Genomic DNA, 17,215 nt, shown 5'->3' with positions numbered 1-17,215 from the left:
CGAATCCCCGCGACGGGGTGAGCTCCAATTGCTCGGTCCCTGCTCCTGCCAACCTAGCAGTTTGAAAGCACGTCAAAGTACAAGTAGATAAATAGGTGCCGCTCCGGCATGAAGCTAAACGGCGTTTCCATGCGCTGCTCTGGTTTGCCAGAAGCGGCTTAGTCATGCTGGCCACATGACCCAGAAGCTGTACACCGGCTCCCTCGGCTAGTAAAGTGAGATGAGTGCCGCAACCCCAGAGTCATCTGGACCTAACGGATGCACTGCTTCCTCTACAAGGCACAAGGCTACCACCTTGCTAAACAGGAACATAGGAAACTCTCTTATACAAAGTCCACTGATTCATCTAGCTTGATTTTGTCTAAACTGACTGCCTCTCAAGCAGGGAGTCTATCCCAGCCCAACCTGGAGATGCCAGAGATTGAACACGGGAACTTCTGTAGGCAAAGCACATTGTCTACCACTGGGTTACAACACTTCCTATAGATCTAGACCCAGATCTAAGCAGGTCTGGGTCTAGTTAGTACAAGAATGGATGGATGGATGATTGCCTGGGAACCACATGTATGCTGGCTTAGGTTCCATTACAGCAGAAAGGAAGGATGTTAACGTAAGAAAAATTAATGAAATAAATGCTACAACATTCTTTGATTTCAGTGATTTTTCAACACCAGATGTGGAAGTAAGCCTCAAACATAGTTGAATATATGTTTAAGAGAACACAAAGATACCTTGTTATTGCGTTTGAAAATGAAACATGTTCCATTGCCTGCATGCATTCTCATTAACAACAATGTGGGGAAGAAAGTGAGATAGACTGCAGTAGGAAAAAGTGGCCTTACATAATCACACAGACTTGCAACATTAGGACCAGGGACAATTAGCTTAGCCTTTTTCAACTAACCAATATTCAACCACCTCAAGCATTTGCTTGCTTGTGTTTGGCATCTGTTTTTTATTAACGCAATCACAATGCTAGGTAATGACAATTTTTAAAAAATGGAAAGCAAATTCAGTTTAGTCTCTGATCACCTTCAGCTCCTACCACCTCCATGTAGGAGACAGCCAAAGAAGTATGGCAGCCATTGTGGTGCAGGCTAGAGTGTTGAGCTAGCTAGCACCAGGGAGACTGGAGCTCAAACACCTGCTCAATCACAGAGCTCACCAGGTGATCTTATTTTTATTTATTTAAATATTTTAAAACCACACCTTCGTATAAAATATCACAAGACCATATATAACCTAAAAACACAATATTACAATATGTACAATAAGAACGTCAAACACATCAGTAAAAACTGGTTGACAAAAAAATATCACAGTATATTTTACTTAAAATACTGGACCTGTCTCTAAGCTAACCTACCTCTTAAGGTGGCTGTGAGTATAAAAGGAGAGAGTAAAGAACCATGCATGCTACTTTAAACTCCTTAGAGGAAAAGCAATAAAATAAATTATGGAAGCCCAAGTAGTGGAAAATTCATGCTCTGAAAGATTTCATTAAAAAAAATAATTTGATGAATTTTTAAACATTTTGTCATTTAAAAAGACTAAAAACAAACAACATTGAACATACTGATACAAAAGGGAAGAAAGGGAAGACTAAAATGGTTAAGAAGGGAAGAAAATGGAAAATAATATCCTACATTAATTCATGTGATGCATCTTTTATAATAACAATCCAAGGCATCGAGAAATCATTTTATTTCTAATGGTTGTTAACTACTGCTGGAGAGGTCAGAAAGCTTTCACTATTGCTCTTAATGCTTATTTTGGTGCTTCCTAATGGACTTCAGAATACTACTTACAGTGAAATCATATGTATATTTACTCTGAAATATTTCCCGTTGTTTTCAATCTTTTTACTCTTAGGAAAGTGTAGGCCAGATTGCAGAATAAATTTAGGACATTTCTGTGTTTTGATATGAAACCTTTGTGTTTTTATGGAAGGAGGTTGGTTTTGGGGAGGGGGTACCGGTAGTTAAAGTGCATGGCCTGAGCAGTCTCTCAGCCACAGGATTTCCTGAGGTTTTGTTCTTTACCATACAGTCACATAATAGACTGTATGCAACTTCCTACTGCAAACCAAAAGGAGTTGACTAAGCTCAGAAATATTACATGACAAAAGGTTTGTATATCCTGATGACAGCATGAACAGTTCACACCTGGTACAAGCTCAATGGCACTTTTTAAAAGATTCAGTTTAACTCTCTTTTATAATGCCAATCCATCAGTAAACAGCAACTGCCTTCCAAATATTGCTATTCAACAAACATTTATAGCATTGGAAAGAACTTTAATTTGTTTTGCGGTCTTAGCCATGTTACCACTGTATAGTGTAATTTTAAGGAGATACTTGACATTGCTGATGTGTTTTAGAGATTTTGAGCTTTCAGGATAAGGTAACCTATTAACTTGCAAGCACTACAAAGTGTATTAGGCAACAAACTATAATAAATATTCAGAGGCAAAAATGTAGGGCATGATCCACTCGGGTGACTCTTTTTGCTCTTTCCCCAATTCTGCATACATTGCAGCATTCTTTTCCTATGAACCCAGCCATCCCTTGCCTTTTCCAGGCACCAACCCATAAGTTGTTGTTTTTTACTCTAGAGCAGAAATAACTTTCAAGCCAGGGTCTGGGGACCAGAGGGATGACTGGATGTATCTATGGCAAGCACAAAGAAGTCTTGTTTAAGTGGAACAGGAAGCACAATGGAAACTAAGTAAAAAACGGTAACAAGAAATAACAGGTCTACATAGCTTTAATCACTCAGGTAGGTAGCGGCCCAAATCTAAACCATTAAATGACATTACATATACAAAATAAATTAAACAGTACTGACTTGCATATTGGTGCAATAACATCAAAATTAATTATTTGTTACTTGGTGAAGTTCTTGTTACAGTCTGATGAAAATTACATTTCTCACTAGTACATGCATTCAGTTTTACCAATAGAAGTTGGATAAATAAAGCCATTATATTATTAAAGTGTCTCTCCACTTCTCTGTGATGAAAACAGCAACAACTCTCCAACCTTAATTAAGATCAAACGAAGTAATTAAAATACTGCTGAGGCCCAGATCCCCAACTCTCAGGTGTTTAATTACTGAACCCCTCTTCCATTTATCTAACTTAAAATTCAACATAAACAAAATTAAAATTTGTTTTCTGAGAGACAAGTATGTATTACACCACAATAGTAAAAGAGAATGCAGTTGAGATGCTCAAACCTTCTTATTAAGAGGGAAATTGCTATGTACCTGGACTGGTGAAGGTATGTTACCTATGGAGGAAATATGTGCTTTTTAATAATAAAGCCTGAGGGACATTCCTTATAAATATCCAAAAGCTGCTCTGCACTTTCATGTGTCTCAAGTCAGGGGCTAACCCAGTTTTTCAGTGCTCTAGGAAAATTAAAATACACACAACACACACATTCACGGCATCATGCCATGCCATTATGCTGAGAAGCACAACAGCCCTCTGGGCAATAAAGAGTATACTGGGATATTTTCATTTTTAATTTCAGTAACTATGCTATTACACCATTGCAGTCCACATTAGTTAATCTGAACTAAATGCTAGCACTGGATTCCTGAGTACAATCATTAACATAAATTAGAATCACTACGACCTTTCACTGAAAAAAGGAGAGCGATCCAGAAGAGCTGACAGCAACTCCCTCCGCAAAAAATTTACCGTATTTTTCGCTCCACTGGACGCACCCGACCATAGGGCGCATCTAGTTTTTAGAGGAGGAAAACAAGAAAAAAATATTCTGAATCAAATGTTGTATAAACTACTGTATTTAATAAACAACCGGTATATCAGAATCATATTACAGCCATGTAAAGTGAACAGCAGTCAAAAATGGCATTAAGAACCATCATCACTGTCATTGACAAATGAAGAGAGACTTTAAGGTTTGAGTACTCTTCTAGTCTTCTGTGAACCCCAAGAACTCATCACTGCTAAAGTCAGAATTTATGAAGCTCAGTTGCTCACAATCACTGACATCACTTTCTTCACTATCTTCATGTAAAATACCATCTTCGTTTCCATCGAAAGCATTGCTAATGCCACACTTTTTCCTCTCAATCCTCTTCCTCCCCTCTCTCAGCGAACAGCCTGCCCGCTGCTCGCAAACATTCCCTTTACTTGAATTACAGTCAAGAAACAGCTGAGCAGAGCCTCTCAGCGGCAGGCTTGGGAGGCTTTCCTTTCCCCCACTTTTTTCTCCCCCACCCCCAAGCAGAACAGTCCCCTTTTCCAGCCTCCTCCTCTTCATCCCTTTCACCCAAACTCCTCAGGTGACGTCTGCAATTTCTCCCCATCACTGCTCCCTCTCCTTTGCCCTCTACCATGACTCTCCACTCACGGCAACCTATGGTACCTCCTCTCTCTTCACCCAGCTTCTTGGTCCCCCTCCTCTCCGTCCTCTTGCTCCCCTCTCTCAGTGAACAGCCTGCCCACTGCTCCAAACCTTGAGGGGAAGGGCAGGCTGCTGGCAGAGCAGCACCCCCCACCCCCATTCAGCAGCCCAGCATGGGCACACAGCCCTCCCCTTGCTCCACAGCTTCCCGGGGCTGCAGGGGGCAGCCGAGGCTGCCGTCAGGGGAGTGTGGCTCCACCACCACCACCAAAGAGCAGTCCAAGAGTGTGCCGCACTCCGGCAATTTGGCTCCAGGGACCACACATTCGCTCCATAGGATGCACAGACATTTCCCCTTACTTTTTAAGAGTAAAAAAGTGCGTCCAATGGAGCGAAAAATACGGTACATAGCTGAGGCAAGCACTCCTGGAATTCACCTTCCAACACCTTGCATGCAGTGCAACTCTTTGCAATATCCGCACTCTAGGACTGGCCAGTCATTCTGTTTGAATCTACACCTGCCTTGTCCAACAAAGTGACACTGGGAGATGCTGTTATGTGAGACAGGTAATATGATGGTGTAAAGGGGGAAATTCAATTTGGAAGACCGGAGAACAGAAAGAAAAAAGGAGAAAAAGAGGGCAGAATTATCTTCCAAAGAAAAATAAGCGAGAAGGCAGAGAAACAGAAAAGAAGGGAAGGGTATAGGTGTGAAAGAGAGAGGGGATTATGGGGACATTCAAAATACATGGCATGGTAGGAACAGTTCATGTAACCTGACTGAACTGTACATATTACTGGAAGTCACTTAAAAGTGAATTAATTAATGATGATTTATTGTCATCTTATGCTAACATAAAGGTTGCCCTGCAGGATGCACTGAAGGACCATCTAATCCATCATTCAGCCTCTGACAGATGGTTCTGGGAGGCTCACAAGCTGCACATGATGGCGATCCCCAATTATTTTTCAGCAGATTAATCTTGCAGCAAACTTATGCATATACACAGTGTTCCTGATACAGAAATAAAAGTAGCCACAGAATTGTAATCTTAGATGTTAATCTGAACTATTCTTTCACTAGTCAAATGTATTTTCCAAACTGGAGGGGAGTGAAAATGAAACACATTTCCTATGATGATCTAAAGCGTTTAGACAGATAATGAAATTCTCCAGAAACTTCTATTTGAAAAAGCATTTTCTATAAACTCTTCCTAAGCACATAAAAATCACAAATAGAAAACAAAAGTATATCTGTGTTAGCTTCTACAAGAATATTAACATCATTCCAATTAGGACCAAACAGAACAGCATGCTTAGTCAAATGCATTGCAGGGGATAGAGGAAAAAGCACAGCTGTTCAAAGTCTGTTAAGAATTTAGCAGAGCCAAATGCAAGCCAAACTGGGTAAAAATACTTGGATTTCTGAACAACTGCCCTGTGGCATTTTCTGTCTGAAATGTTAAAATCCAGATTTCTGGGTGTGTTAAGAACTATTTTAGGCAATTGCCCAGCAGCTACAGAGTCCATTCATGAAACAGGCACTGTTATATATAAATATGGAAGCAGTATACACCACTCTTACAGTCTTAAGATGAAATAGCCCTTCAGTTGAAGTAAAAACCCATTAATTACTGTCAACTGTATATACATAATCAAACAGATGATCAAAAGTATCCAACAGCTTCATCCATTTCTCACTATAGTTAAAAGTTACAAATAAATATGAGTGGGAAGCTACAGCATGAGAACACTCCAGAAACATGTACTTAACGGTCCATCTCTCCCCATATGAACTGACCTGGACCCTGCAATCATAATCTGAAGCCCTTCTTTGTTTGCTCCATCCGTGAGAGTTCTGGAGGATGGCAAAAGACAAGAACGGGACTTCCCTGCAGTGGCTCCTCATTTGTGGAATGCTCTCCCCATGGAGGCCTGCCTGATGCCTTCATTACATATCTTTAGGCACAAGGCAAAGTGCCTTCTTCTCCCAGGCCTTTGGCTAATTGAACAATTGGTGGCTTTTTAATTTGGTGGGGGGTAATTGTTTTTTGTTTGTTACTATGTTATGTTTTTGTGTTTTTATATTGCAAACTGCCTCGTGATCCTTGTATGAAGAGCAGTACAGAAATTTAATAAATATTATTATTAACAATAATCCAAGTCATGCCACTAGAAGCCACTTTTTTCTTCAAAGAAGAAATGCCTTTGGTTATAACAATTATAATGAATGAATCACCATTCATTCATTCAGGTTATGCATCATTTCCATTGTCAAAGAACAAACTCTAAGAAATACCTTAATTTGGAAAGAAACACTTTAAAACTTTCAAAAATCATTTACTTTTAGATATCCTAAATATGAAAATATAAGAAAAGAGGGAGGGAAAGATGCTAGTGTTTTAAAGCCGTAACATTAATTTTTGTTGGTGTACCAGGAAATGAGGCTCAGTAAACATGCATGCCAAAAGAGGTTATGTGAACCAGCAATCGCATGGCTTCTCAAGTGGCATGAGATTTTATCAGCAATACACCTGAAAGAGTCAATAATGGGTGTTTCTGAGCAAACGCTCCCAGATTCAGCATTGTGCTTAGTCATATATCCTACACTGGAAAAAAATATTCATTAATATGAACCTTACAATAGGCGCTCACAGATTTCCTGTTAAGCTTATTCTATTCAGCAGCATTTGTAGAACTGTTAAAAGCTAGGCTCCCAGATAAAGTAACGTATCTCTTCCTTCACAGAATGTCCTTTTCAATCTTAATTATTTTTTCTTCCTTCCCCTCTCCCTTCTTTCTCCACTGGTATAGGCAGAATAGTCCAATGGTGAAGAGAATGTTACATATTACATGTTACATATTAGCTCAAGGAAGTCCAACAGTCACAAATTTTACAGAACCATGGGATTAAAATGTTTATTCTGTACAGTATAAGCCTTGCTTTTTTGCAGAAAAGAAAAAATATTTTAACAATTGGAGAGTGGGAAGGGCGTAACTAGCTGTCATCTTAAAAATATTTGGTATACAGTATATCACAGATCCGCCAAAGTAGGTAAGTGACTTCATTTGATAACGAATCAACCAAGTGATAAAGCAACTGAAAGACTATGCAACAGTGTATGTAAATTATATCCAAAAGATCAGGAAAGGTGGGCAGTGTAACTTTTGCCCTCAAACTCCCTACTTATGGCACTGAAGGATTCTATGTAGATTCTAGATCAGGGGTCTGCAACCTGCGGCTCCGGAGCCGTATGTGGCTCTTTTACACCTTTGCCGCGGCTCCGGAGTGGATACTAGCGAGGGGAGGAGGTGCATTGTGCGCCCCGAAACTCCCCACTGTGGCGGGCGCTGTACTGGCTGTGACGTCGCATGGGGGCGGTGCATGCATTAGTCACGCACTGTCCCGATGTCACCTTCCCGGTTTTGCGGCTCCCAGCTTTTTTTTCTTCGGAAAAAGGGTCCAAGTGGCTCTTTTTGTCTTAAAGGTTGCAGACCCCTGTTCTAGATGTTTCTTCTACCTTATAACAGCACCAATACATTTTAGTTTAGCAGGGCAAAACACATCTCTCCACCTCCACCCCAAGTCCTAACTTCCATGGTTGTCAGGGAAAGTAACAATATTCGAAAAGTACATTGTTTTGTTATGAGTTTAATTAATAAACTTAAAAATGAACTCATGGCTCTTGCAGGCAAAATACTGGATTAATTCTTAAAGCTTCAAATATCCTTAAGCCCTATTTAGTTCATTAATCATGTCATGAGGCTTGCAACATAGCTTCTAAAATCGTTCAGATCTCTCTATTTTTATGTTTTTCTAACCAAAAGCATACCAAGTATATCAGGATGGAATAGGAGGAATTCCTAAAATACTTGTAGATGCAGCATTAAATAGTTCTCTCCTGTTCCCATTTATTAACTTAGCTGCAATCCTCTGAAATTAAAACAATCAAACTTCAGCCATCAGGCCAAACTATACATATGTTAAACACACTTCTTTTTAAAGTGTCTTCAAAACTGGCCACTTTTAGTTTGAAAGTTTTAAAAAAAACACAACTGCACAAGGACCTAATCAAGGATCCTGCACTTGTTTCAAATCTCCTTGCCAGCCATTATTTACATCCGAATATGGTATAGTATTGGTAAACAGCACCTCTGGGGGCAAAAAGTAGCCAGGGGAGCTTTTGGTCAGGAGCACGGACTGTATCAGGGCCCATGCAGCTGCTTTTCCTTCAAAACAAGAGTGCCCAGATTAAGCACACATTTAATGTCATAGGTAGTGCAGCTCCTGTCAAGTGTCTCCTAAGAAGGGCATGTTGAACCCACCACCCTCCATCTTGAAGTCTGCAAGTCCAAGGCTTGCAAAGCCAGCAAGCAGATGCAAGCCCTGGGAGCTTGACAGCATCAGCTCCTAGGCTTAAGTTTAAGGTAAGGAATCCTGTGGGTGACCTGAGCACCCTGCATGCCCCAATTTGAGAGCAGTGCCCAACAAGAAGAGGCATAACTACTTTTTCACCTGTCTGGGAATACTTTCTCTCAACTTTCCTCATCCTGGATACAATCTCTTGTCAAGGGATGAGACCCCCGGGAGGTGAAATTCCCACCACCAGAGATGCAGGCGGCTCTGCCCTAAACTCGGGGTTGCTATAGGATAGTGGCTTTCCACCTGGCTGTTCCCATCCCAGTAGCTCCTCCAAAAGCTTCCTTTCCTCCCTGGGACTTTTGGCTTGGCCCTCTACACCTGTGAGCTAGAGATTGCCAGACTCCCCAACCTGCTGCTCCCATCTGTTTGCATAGGCCACTCTTCCTGACCCTTTTCCTCTTTGTCTTCTCTAGTCCTGCTCTTCATGCTCCCTTTCTGCTGCCTTCCTGGTTTCTTCAGGCCATTTAATGGTTTCCAGTGCCATGAGGCCACATCCCTATAGTGACCCTTGACAGCAGCCACTCTTTACAAATCTAGAGATCACCTCAAATAGCTCAAATCATAGTTGGCTTGCAGTGAAGACAACATTTAGGTTGAATTTCTAAGCTCTTTTCAATTAAGAACTATGTATGTGAGAGTACAGTCTCAAGTACAGTGGTACCTCGGGTTACATATGCTTCAGGTTACATACGCTTCAGGTTACAGACTCCGCTAACCCAGAAATAGTACCTCGGGTTAAGAACTTTGCTTCAGGATGAGAACAGAAATCGTGCTCTGGCGGTACAGCAGGAGGCCCCATTAGCTAAAGTGGTGCTTCAGGTTAAGAACAGTTTCAGGTTAAGAATGGACCTCCGGAACGAATTAAGTACTTAACCCAAGGTACCACTGTATATGCCTGCAGTTTCAGTGGAACAGCAGGTGTGTGTTCTGGAGACCAAAGCAGAATTCCTACGTTAACAAATGGTCCTACATTTATCATAGGCTCTCCAAAGCAGTCACAATAAAACTAGTCAGTACTTAGCACACCATACAGAAGCAGATCCAAAACAGGAGATGTTGTAGACAAGGCCAAATAATACTGGGGGGGGGGGGACACACACACACACATGTCAGGAAGTTAGTGCTGTAGCATTCCTAATTGTAGGTTTGCTCTGCGTGTTGTTCTCACTTAAAATTGTAACTTCAGCCTGACAGTCTGAGCCCACAAATGGGATACTCCCATGCTCTCCTCCCATCAATTACATTTCATGTTTAAATATTTAATGTCAAATATACAAAAGAAACAACAAAGCTATATTAATTCAGTGACCAAAAGGCAGTTTTATATATTGAAATGTGCACATTAGACTACTATAAATGAACTCAGCCTCAGAGACAGGATTATAGTCAAGCACATGTATATTGCTTATCTCATCCTCCAGTTCCAACTCTGAAAAATATATATATGTAAATTTCTGCTATATATGCTGTGTATAATCCCTTTGCTTTCAATGAGAATTTTCTATTTAACTTTAATGTACTTTGAAGGTCTTCGCTTTGCTGTGCTTAAGTCAAAACATCAAAATGTAATTTCCAAATTATAGTAGTCAAACACTAGTAGCATATAATACAACCTCTGATAAATACAAGACTAGCATTAAATGTCAAATCTCTCTTTTAAAAAGATGAGTTACTTGCTCTATTTTTTTAACATTTCCAGATTAGCTATCAACTGCATGGAATTGGAAGTTCAAGTACTTTTAATAGTAAGGTGGTCTCAAAAACATTCATTTCTGCATTTATTATGCAAAGCCTGGGAAAGAAGTAACATTCACCACCCCCTGCCACATGCATGTGAAGAAAACACTCCCACATATACATACTGGGGAAAGGACATCCCCCCCATAGCGCTTTGTGCTGCTCCAGGAACATCTTGGGTAGAAGCCTTTTGGAGGGGGGGGGATACATGTGACTACTGTATGAAAGGGGGTCCTTAAAAGTCTCCATGTGCAAGTAGAAATACTCAGGCTGATCAAGACTGCAGCCATAATATTTCCCACTAATAGGAAAAGGAAAAATTCAAAATATAGATTCCCCCATATCATGGAATATTCCACCTTTGGTGGAATAGAACCACCAGCACTTTTCTAACACTGGAAGTATATCAATGACCAGATCAGTAATTCTGACTTATAAAATAACATAACTATAATACAGTAGAGTCAAAATATGAAGTTCTGTTTTTTCTCATTGGTATAAGACTGTAAATCATTAATTATTGTAGTGGTTGTCTATGCACATATTTCCAACAGGAGTAGCTGAGTTTTGACAGTGATTTCCATACAAGTCACAGTTTGTCACCGGACTTATTCTTGCCACATTATTAGGTGCTTCTGATATATATTTATCTCATTTATTAATTTAAGATAGAGCCAGAAGAATCCATGGCACGCTGAACATGTCAGCTCTGAAAACCCCTGCAGGCTGTGAGGACATTGGTACTTCAGCTTTGGTTTGATGCTATAAAACTGAGTTATTGCCATCTTAACGCATAAGGGTGTACAAGTGAAAGAGTCTATGTTGTGCAACAATGGGCATACATTAAAAGTGGTGTCATAATGATGAGCTATTACAGACTAAGGTGTGAACCAAGATCCTTCAGATCTCACATATTCTATGAACTCAGAAGGTGGCCTCAGGCAAGCCACTCCCTTTCAACCTCAGTTCCCATTGGCAATATAGAGATAATACTACCAACTCATGTTATGTGGTTATCATAAACATAGCTAAGATAAAATACATTAAGCATTTTGAACATGCTACACCACTATATAAACACCATTATAATCATTTAAATAATAGCTTAAATTACTCCCTATGATTTGCATGTGACTTACTAAGAAATTAAAATAGTATTAGGACTGCAGCCTTAAACGTTTCCTACTTGTAGCTTTCATTCCAACCCTAGAAATAATGCTGATATCTTCCGTGAAGGAAAAAAATGTTTTAAAATTAACCAACACCACACTTTATCATTTATTTCACTGCTGTATTACTTCTTCTAATCCTCTGCATCCTTGTCCTAAGTTACCTCTTCCAGGGTCACCAGCGACAACGGATGCTGTTATACAAAAGGAGGACAACATGCTTTGCATTCTCAAATCTTTCCAGCTGGCAGGCTCCAGTTGCTACAAGGAAAGGATCTCCTTATTCTGTCACTTAAGTGTAACTAGCGTGCAGTGGAGACTAAAATTGCTCATGTATACATGGAGTACACTGAAATAAACAATGTGGCTCAAGGCCAACATTGTTATGTATTTCCAGGATTTATAAAGATTGGTCCTCAAGGATTACAAAATAGTAAGTTATATATGAAAGAAGGTGTTCTGTAAGGATATTTTTACATCCAGAGTATTTTTAAATACTTAAAAAAAAAAAGATGACATTGTGTGTTTCCATAAACAAAAGCATAGAAGATTTAAAGATCTACTTATGTTAATCTAAAAACGGCCTGTCCCTGCCATCTTTTTCCACTACTCCCACCACGATTAATATGTAAAAATCACAAGCTCTACAATCTTTAGTTACCAAATTATGCTTATTACAACCCTAACATGAAGTCTTTAAAACAGTAAACTGTACAAGAAATTTACAGCCAGATACAGTAAGGAATAAGTATGATAGTCTTGGCTTTAACTAAACACAAACATGCAACTATAAACCATTCTATAAACGTTTTACCATTCTTCTGCCACACATTTTCATTCTGACATGCATTTTTTTAAAAAAGGCAAGTCATAAAGAATTTTAGAAGATCACTCAGAACTAAACTGATTTGGTAGCCATCATGAACCCTAAAAGCTGGAAAAACAATAACCACACAACAGTGTAAATAAAATGTGCAACTTATTAACAAAATGTGTTATCCTTTGCTATACTACCCTTCGCATATATGGTACATCTTTAAGCACGTTACAAATACATGATAGCATTTCCAGGAAAGCATTCTTCCCACCTTCAGTTTTGGAAACTATTACAAAGCAGCTACAACAGAAGAAAAGATGGGTCTGCAGGGCCACTCCATTACCTCTGAGAGACCAGTTCCATTAGGCTCCTCCCTCCCTCAACTGTCTATTAGCAGCAGCCATTCCATCAGGCTGCAGCAGAAAGATGGGAAGAAATGTTAATCCAGCTCTGCTGGAAGATCAGTTCCAGCAGGCTCTTTCTGACCCATTTCCATTTAAGCTGGTCATCCTAATAACTTTGCAGCCAAGTTTGCTCCCCTCCCTCCCCACCCTCATTTCCGTTTGTATTATGTCTTTTAGATTGTGAGCCTGTGGGCAGGGATGCCTTGTAATCTTATGCAAGCCAAAGGGAGCCACTGTCCCTTCAAAACAGCAAAAATGCTTTAAATACATAAAATAATCACCCTCCTGATCAAACACAATAAGATTGAACAAAATCCAAATCAAGCCCATGTGAATGACTTCAAAATGATGTTTCCTACTGAACTGCTACAAATATGAGTGAGCTGCTGCAGCCTTCACAAATACTATTCACACCCATCAATGTAACTGTAAATTTAGGTGAAAGCAATGAAAATTCAGATGCTCAGCATGTTTCCGCAAATAATTTTTGTCCCAAATCACTGTCCCTGAGAAATTAATATAAAAAAGCAGAAGACAAGTCATGAGAGCAAAAGCTGTAGCCCTTATTCCCTACATTACATTTCCTGCTTCCCATAATCCATACAGGAACTGCACTATCCTGCAATTTACCTTCAAATACTCTTTGTTAATATATGTACTTGCTTGCCTGCTTGCTCTCTCTCTCTCTCTCTGTAAATTATATAACCATACACTTCAAACAGAGTATCTGAAATGAAATGAATATTTTCCTTCTGTAGTTGAAAAGTTTTATGTGAGAATAAAGTAAATTTAAAGACTACAGAGGAACATGTACAGAAGTATTAAAATCTTCATGATAGTATTTTATCTTTTGACAGTGTACAGTATAAGTTCCTAATGAGAGTACTAATTTAAAAATCTGAAGTTACTTCGAGAATCATGAAACAACATTCATTTGTCAAAGAGCTCTCACTGAGAGACTGAAAGATGTACATTCAATGTGATGGAGCCTTACTGTCATATTCACACCGCTAAGTTTATCCTGCTTCACACAGATATTAATCTATTGATTTAAACCTGTTTGGTTCAACTTTAAAAAAAACATTTTACATAAGAGAAACTGCCAAACTTCATTTATACAACCAGGTTAACAATTTCAATCTAGTTTTCTTTTTAAAGGCATCTAGTCAGGGATATGACCTAATATCAAGCTGCAACTGTTCTAAACTGTGCCAGAAACAATACAGAAATGTCTAGTATTCTAATTATTTCAATGATGCTTACTCCCAAGTAAGTGGGTATAAAACTGCAGTGTTAAGTAACACTTAGGCTACAATCCTTTACCCACAGAGATCATTGAGACTTACCATACAATACCCTGTTCAAGTTTGGACTGTTAGTGCCTAAGCTGCCTTAACTATCTGTACACCAAAAATGCAGAAAAAAAGAACAACCTGCTATGCTTATTTTGATTGCAGGGCACACAATGGCTTTCTTTCAGGGATTTTATTATGAAGATCCTGGTTATTTGATATAACTAGCTTAAACCAAACAGGTTTAAAAATTTTCTAAAAATGTTTCAATCCTCTTGTACTATTTTGGTCAAACATTTTTAAAAATACATGTTTATCTACAGTATGACTTTGACATTTGAAGGTCATACAATAACTGTTCTCATGTGACTTCATCTCTTGTGCTCTAACTACTGTATATTTAGAAGGAAATAAATAACCAGCCTTGTCATGATGCCAGCATTGTTCAGTCACCAATTATCATTTGACTTTCATTAAAAATCCTGAAGTATTACAATACTGTGTTTAGAATGAGAAAATGCACATTTTCCTACCTACCAACTTTACATTTTTCCAATGTGTTTTACAGAGGTCAACAGTAGCTGAGGATACATCTGACCCTTTTGTACTCCCACTTCCCCATTTTTTTGCAGATATTGCAAATATTTCAAGTAAGCAACATACAATTTCACTATCTTTTAGCTAAGCAAACGTATACATATATATAATAAGTCATATGGTGTTCCACTGTCACTCATTCTACAGATGTAAACTTCAAATGCAGAGCCTTAAAAGGCCCATCATCAAGACCAGTGCTCCCTAGGAGATGTGCACCTGAGATTCCTGATGTAAAATTATGGTTATTCACCAGTTTTGTATTGTAAAATACAAACACAAAATGACTTAGTAGCTGTAAACTCTAGCTATAAACACATGCAATCTTAAAATAAATCATACCAGAATACTAAAAGTGGACAGGAATGTCATGTTTGATCAAACTTACCCCATTCTAGATACTCCAGAATATTCTTCTCTCTCCTCAGGGGTGAATTATTACATTCATCATAAAGGCAGATGAGTATATCCAGCAGCGTTTCCACACTAAAGCATTGCCCATTTGTCTGAGTTGGTCCATCCAAAATAAACTGTTCCAACTGTCTCAAGCGTACCTCTCCAGACATGATTGCTTCAGTTCTTAATGGGCCTCTCCTCAATTATTATTACTGGTTATTTTTGAAAACTCTAACACATCAGAATGTTTTAGTTTCTAAAAAGTGTTTTGAAAAGTCAGTGCTTCTTCAGGGATGGTGCTGAAGGTACAATGCATCTCAGGAATTCCCACTCGGAGTACTCTGTCTTGGTCAGCTGTTTCCACACACACATACACACACACACACAATATATACAGGATATTGGAGAAAAATAATTACCCTAAAATCTCTTTTAATACATTTAAAAAGAGAAAATATATATTTTATACATTTAAATAATAATATTAAAAAGAAACCCAACCCAAGACTGAATCCACTCTTCTCTCATATAGATGCGATTTTATTCTTTCTTTTTTTTTAAAGGTCTCCTCCTTCATTCAAAATTCAGATCATGCAACGTAATCCCGAAACGAATCCTTACTGCATCATTAAAGTGTAAAACCCCCATCCAATTTGCACCGGCGATTCACTTTTCGAGGAAAGAGAAGCAGAGGGAAAGATCGCTGGAGATGGGGAGAGGGGAGGCCCCCGGCGAAAAACAAAATGCACAGGCTTGGGAAGGTCTAGCGCTGGAGAATATCCGCTGCTGCTGCTGCTGCCGCCTCCGCCGCCGCCACCACCACCTCCTCCTCCACCACCACGGCTTCCACCTCCACCACCTCCACCTTCACCACCCTTTGGAAAATGCATCAGTGGCAATTCTTCAGAGAGCGGGGGGTGGGGAGAAGAGGAGGAGCAGCAGCAGAAGGGCAGGAAAAGTCCCCGGGAAAGGAGCCTTCTTCTTCTTCCCCTCAGGGTCGGGCTCCCTCTTCTCTCTCCCGTCGCACCAGCTCCTCTCTCCGGCTACCCGACCAAGAAAGGTGAAGCCTTCATTTCCTCAGGCCGCCGCTCCTTCTTCCCGCGGGTGCATTGGAGGGGCCAATATTCGCCCTCCCTGGAAATGCCGGCCAAGGGGTGGCTGAGCGAATAATCCCTAGCAAATCCTTTCCATGTCGCCGCTGCTTGTTTTTGTCTTGCGGGTGGCGGAGGAGGAGGAGCAGGGTGACTAAGGGGGGGCTCCTTCACACACAGCCGGCTTCTCCCCCCCCCCTCCACCCTGCCGCTGTTTTCCCAATTCGGGTGCCGCGTTTAAGGCATCTTCTCAGGGCGACGCGGCGCTGGTGCTGCAGCTTCCCGGCCTCCTCCTCACAACTGCCCGCCCGCCGCCTCCGCCGCCGGTTTCCTTTTCCTCCTCTCGGCCTCCGCTTCTCCCCCGCCCCGCGGCTGCTCCTGACGCCCTCACGCACAAACTGCCGCCGCCGCCGCTACAGAAGTCTCGGGATCCAACATGGCGGCCTCTTCCCCTCACCCCCCCCTTCTCTCTCGCTCCCCAGCAACTGAGCCAGCAGCGGAGAGGACAAGCCGCGGCTGTTGGGAACGAGAGAGAGCGAGGGGATAGAAGGGAGGGAGAGAGGGAGAGACGAGCTGGCTTCGGAATGGCCGAGCCTGGGAGGGATGATGCTGCTGCTGCCGCTGCCGTCGCCGCCGCTTCTCTCGCAGCACGGAATGCAGGGATACAGGCGGACTGAGGGGAGGGGACGGCAAGCGCGGAAACGCCCTGCGGGCTGCTGCAGGACCAGGTTGCTAAGCAGAGCTGGGAGATTGTCTTGCTGCCTCTTGGTCACCTCGCGAAACTGGCCCCCTGCTTTTTCTTGTCTCATGGATCTCCCCAATCTGCCTTTCCATCCCCCCTCTCTCTCTCACACACACATATACAAACACAGTCGCTTAGGGCTATGAACCCCCATTCCTAGTTTGCATTGTAT

General features: G+C 40.8%; 1 protein-coding gene across 6 annotated transcripts in view; it reads right to left on the bottom strand.

Annotated features, from left to right (window-relative positions):
- CDC42BPA (CDC42 binding protein kinase alpha) overlaps window positions 1-16,952 on the bottom strand; it is a 153,650-nt gene extending 136,698 nt beyond the window's left edge. For all 6 annotated transcript variants that reach the window (XR_014524283.1, XR_014524284.1, XM_083496013.1 and 3 more), the window contains exon 1: window positions 15,203-16,952. Coding sequence is in view for 4 of the 6 variants with exons in the window: in XM_083496013.1 (XP_083352139.1) it covers window positions 15,203-15,380 (178 nt within the window). In the remaining 2 variants the exon portion in view is untranslated. The remainder of the gene's footprint in view (window positions 1-15,202) is intronic.
- Window positions 16,953-17,215: the final 263 nt, after the last annotated feature.

This window comes from Podarcis liolepis (assembly GCF_965112155.1).
Source record: "Podarcis liolepis genome assembly, chromosome: 3".
Taxonomy (NCBI): domain Eukaryota; kingdom Metazoa; phylum Chordata; class Lepidosauria; order Squamata; family Lacertidae; genus Podarcis; species Podarcis liolepis.
Note: the sequence above shows the minus strand (reverse complement) of the source record. Positions and strands in the feature narration are given on the sequence as shown.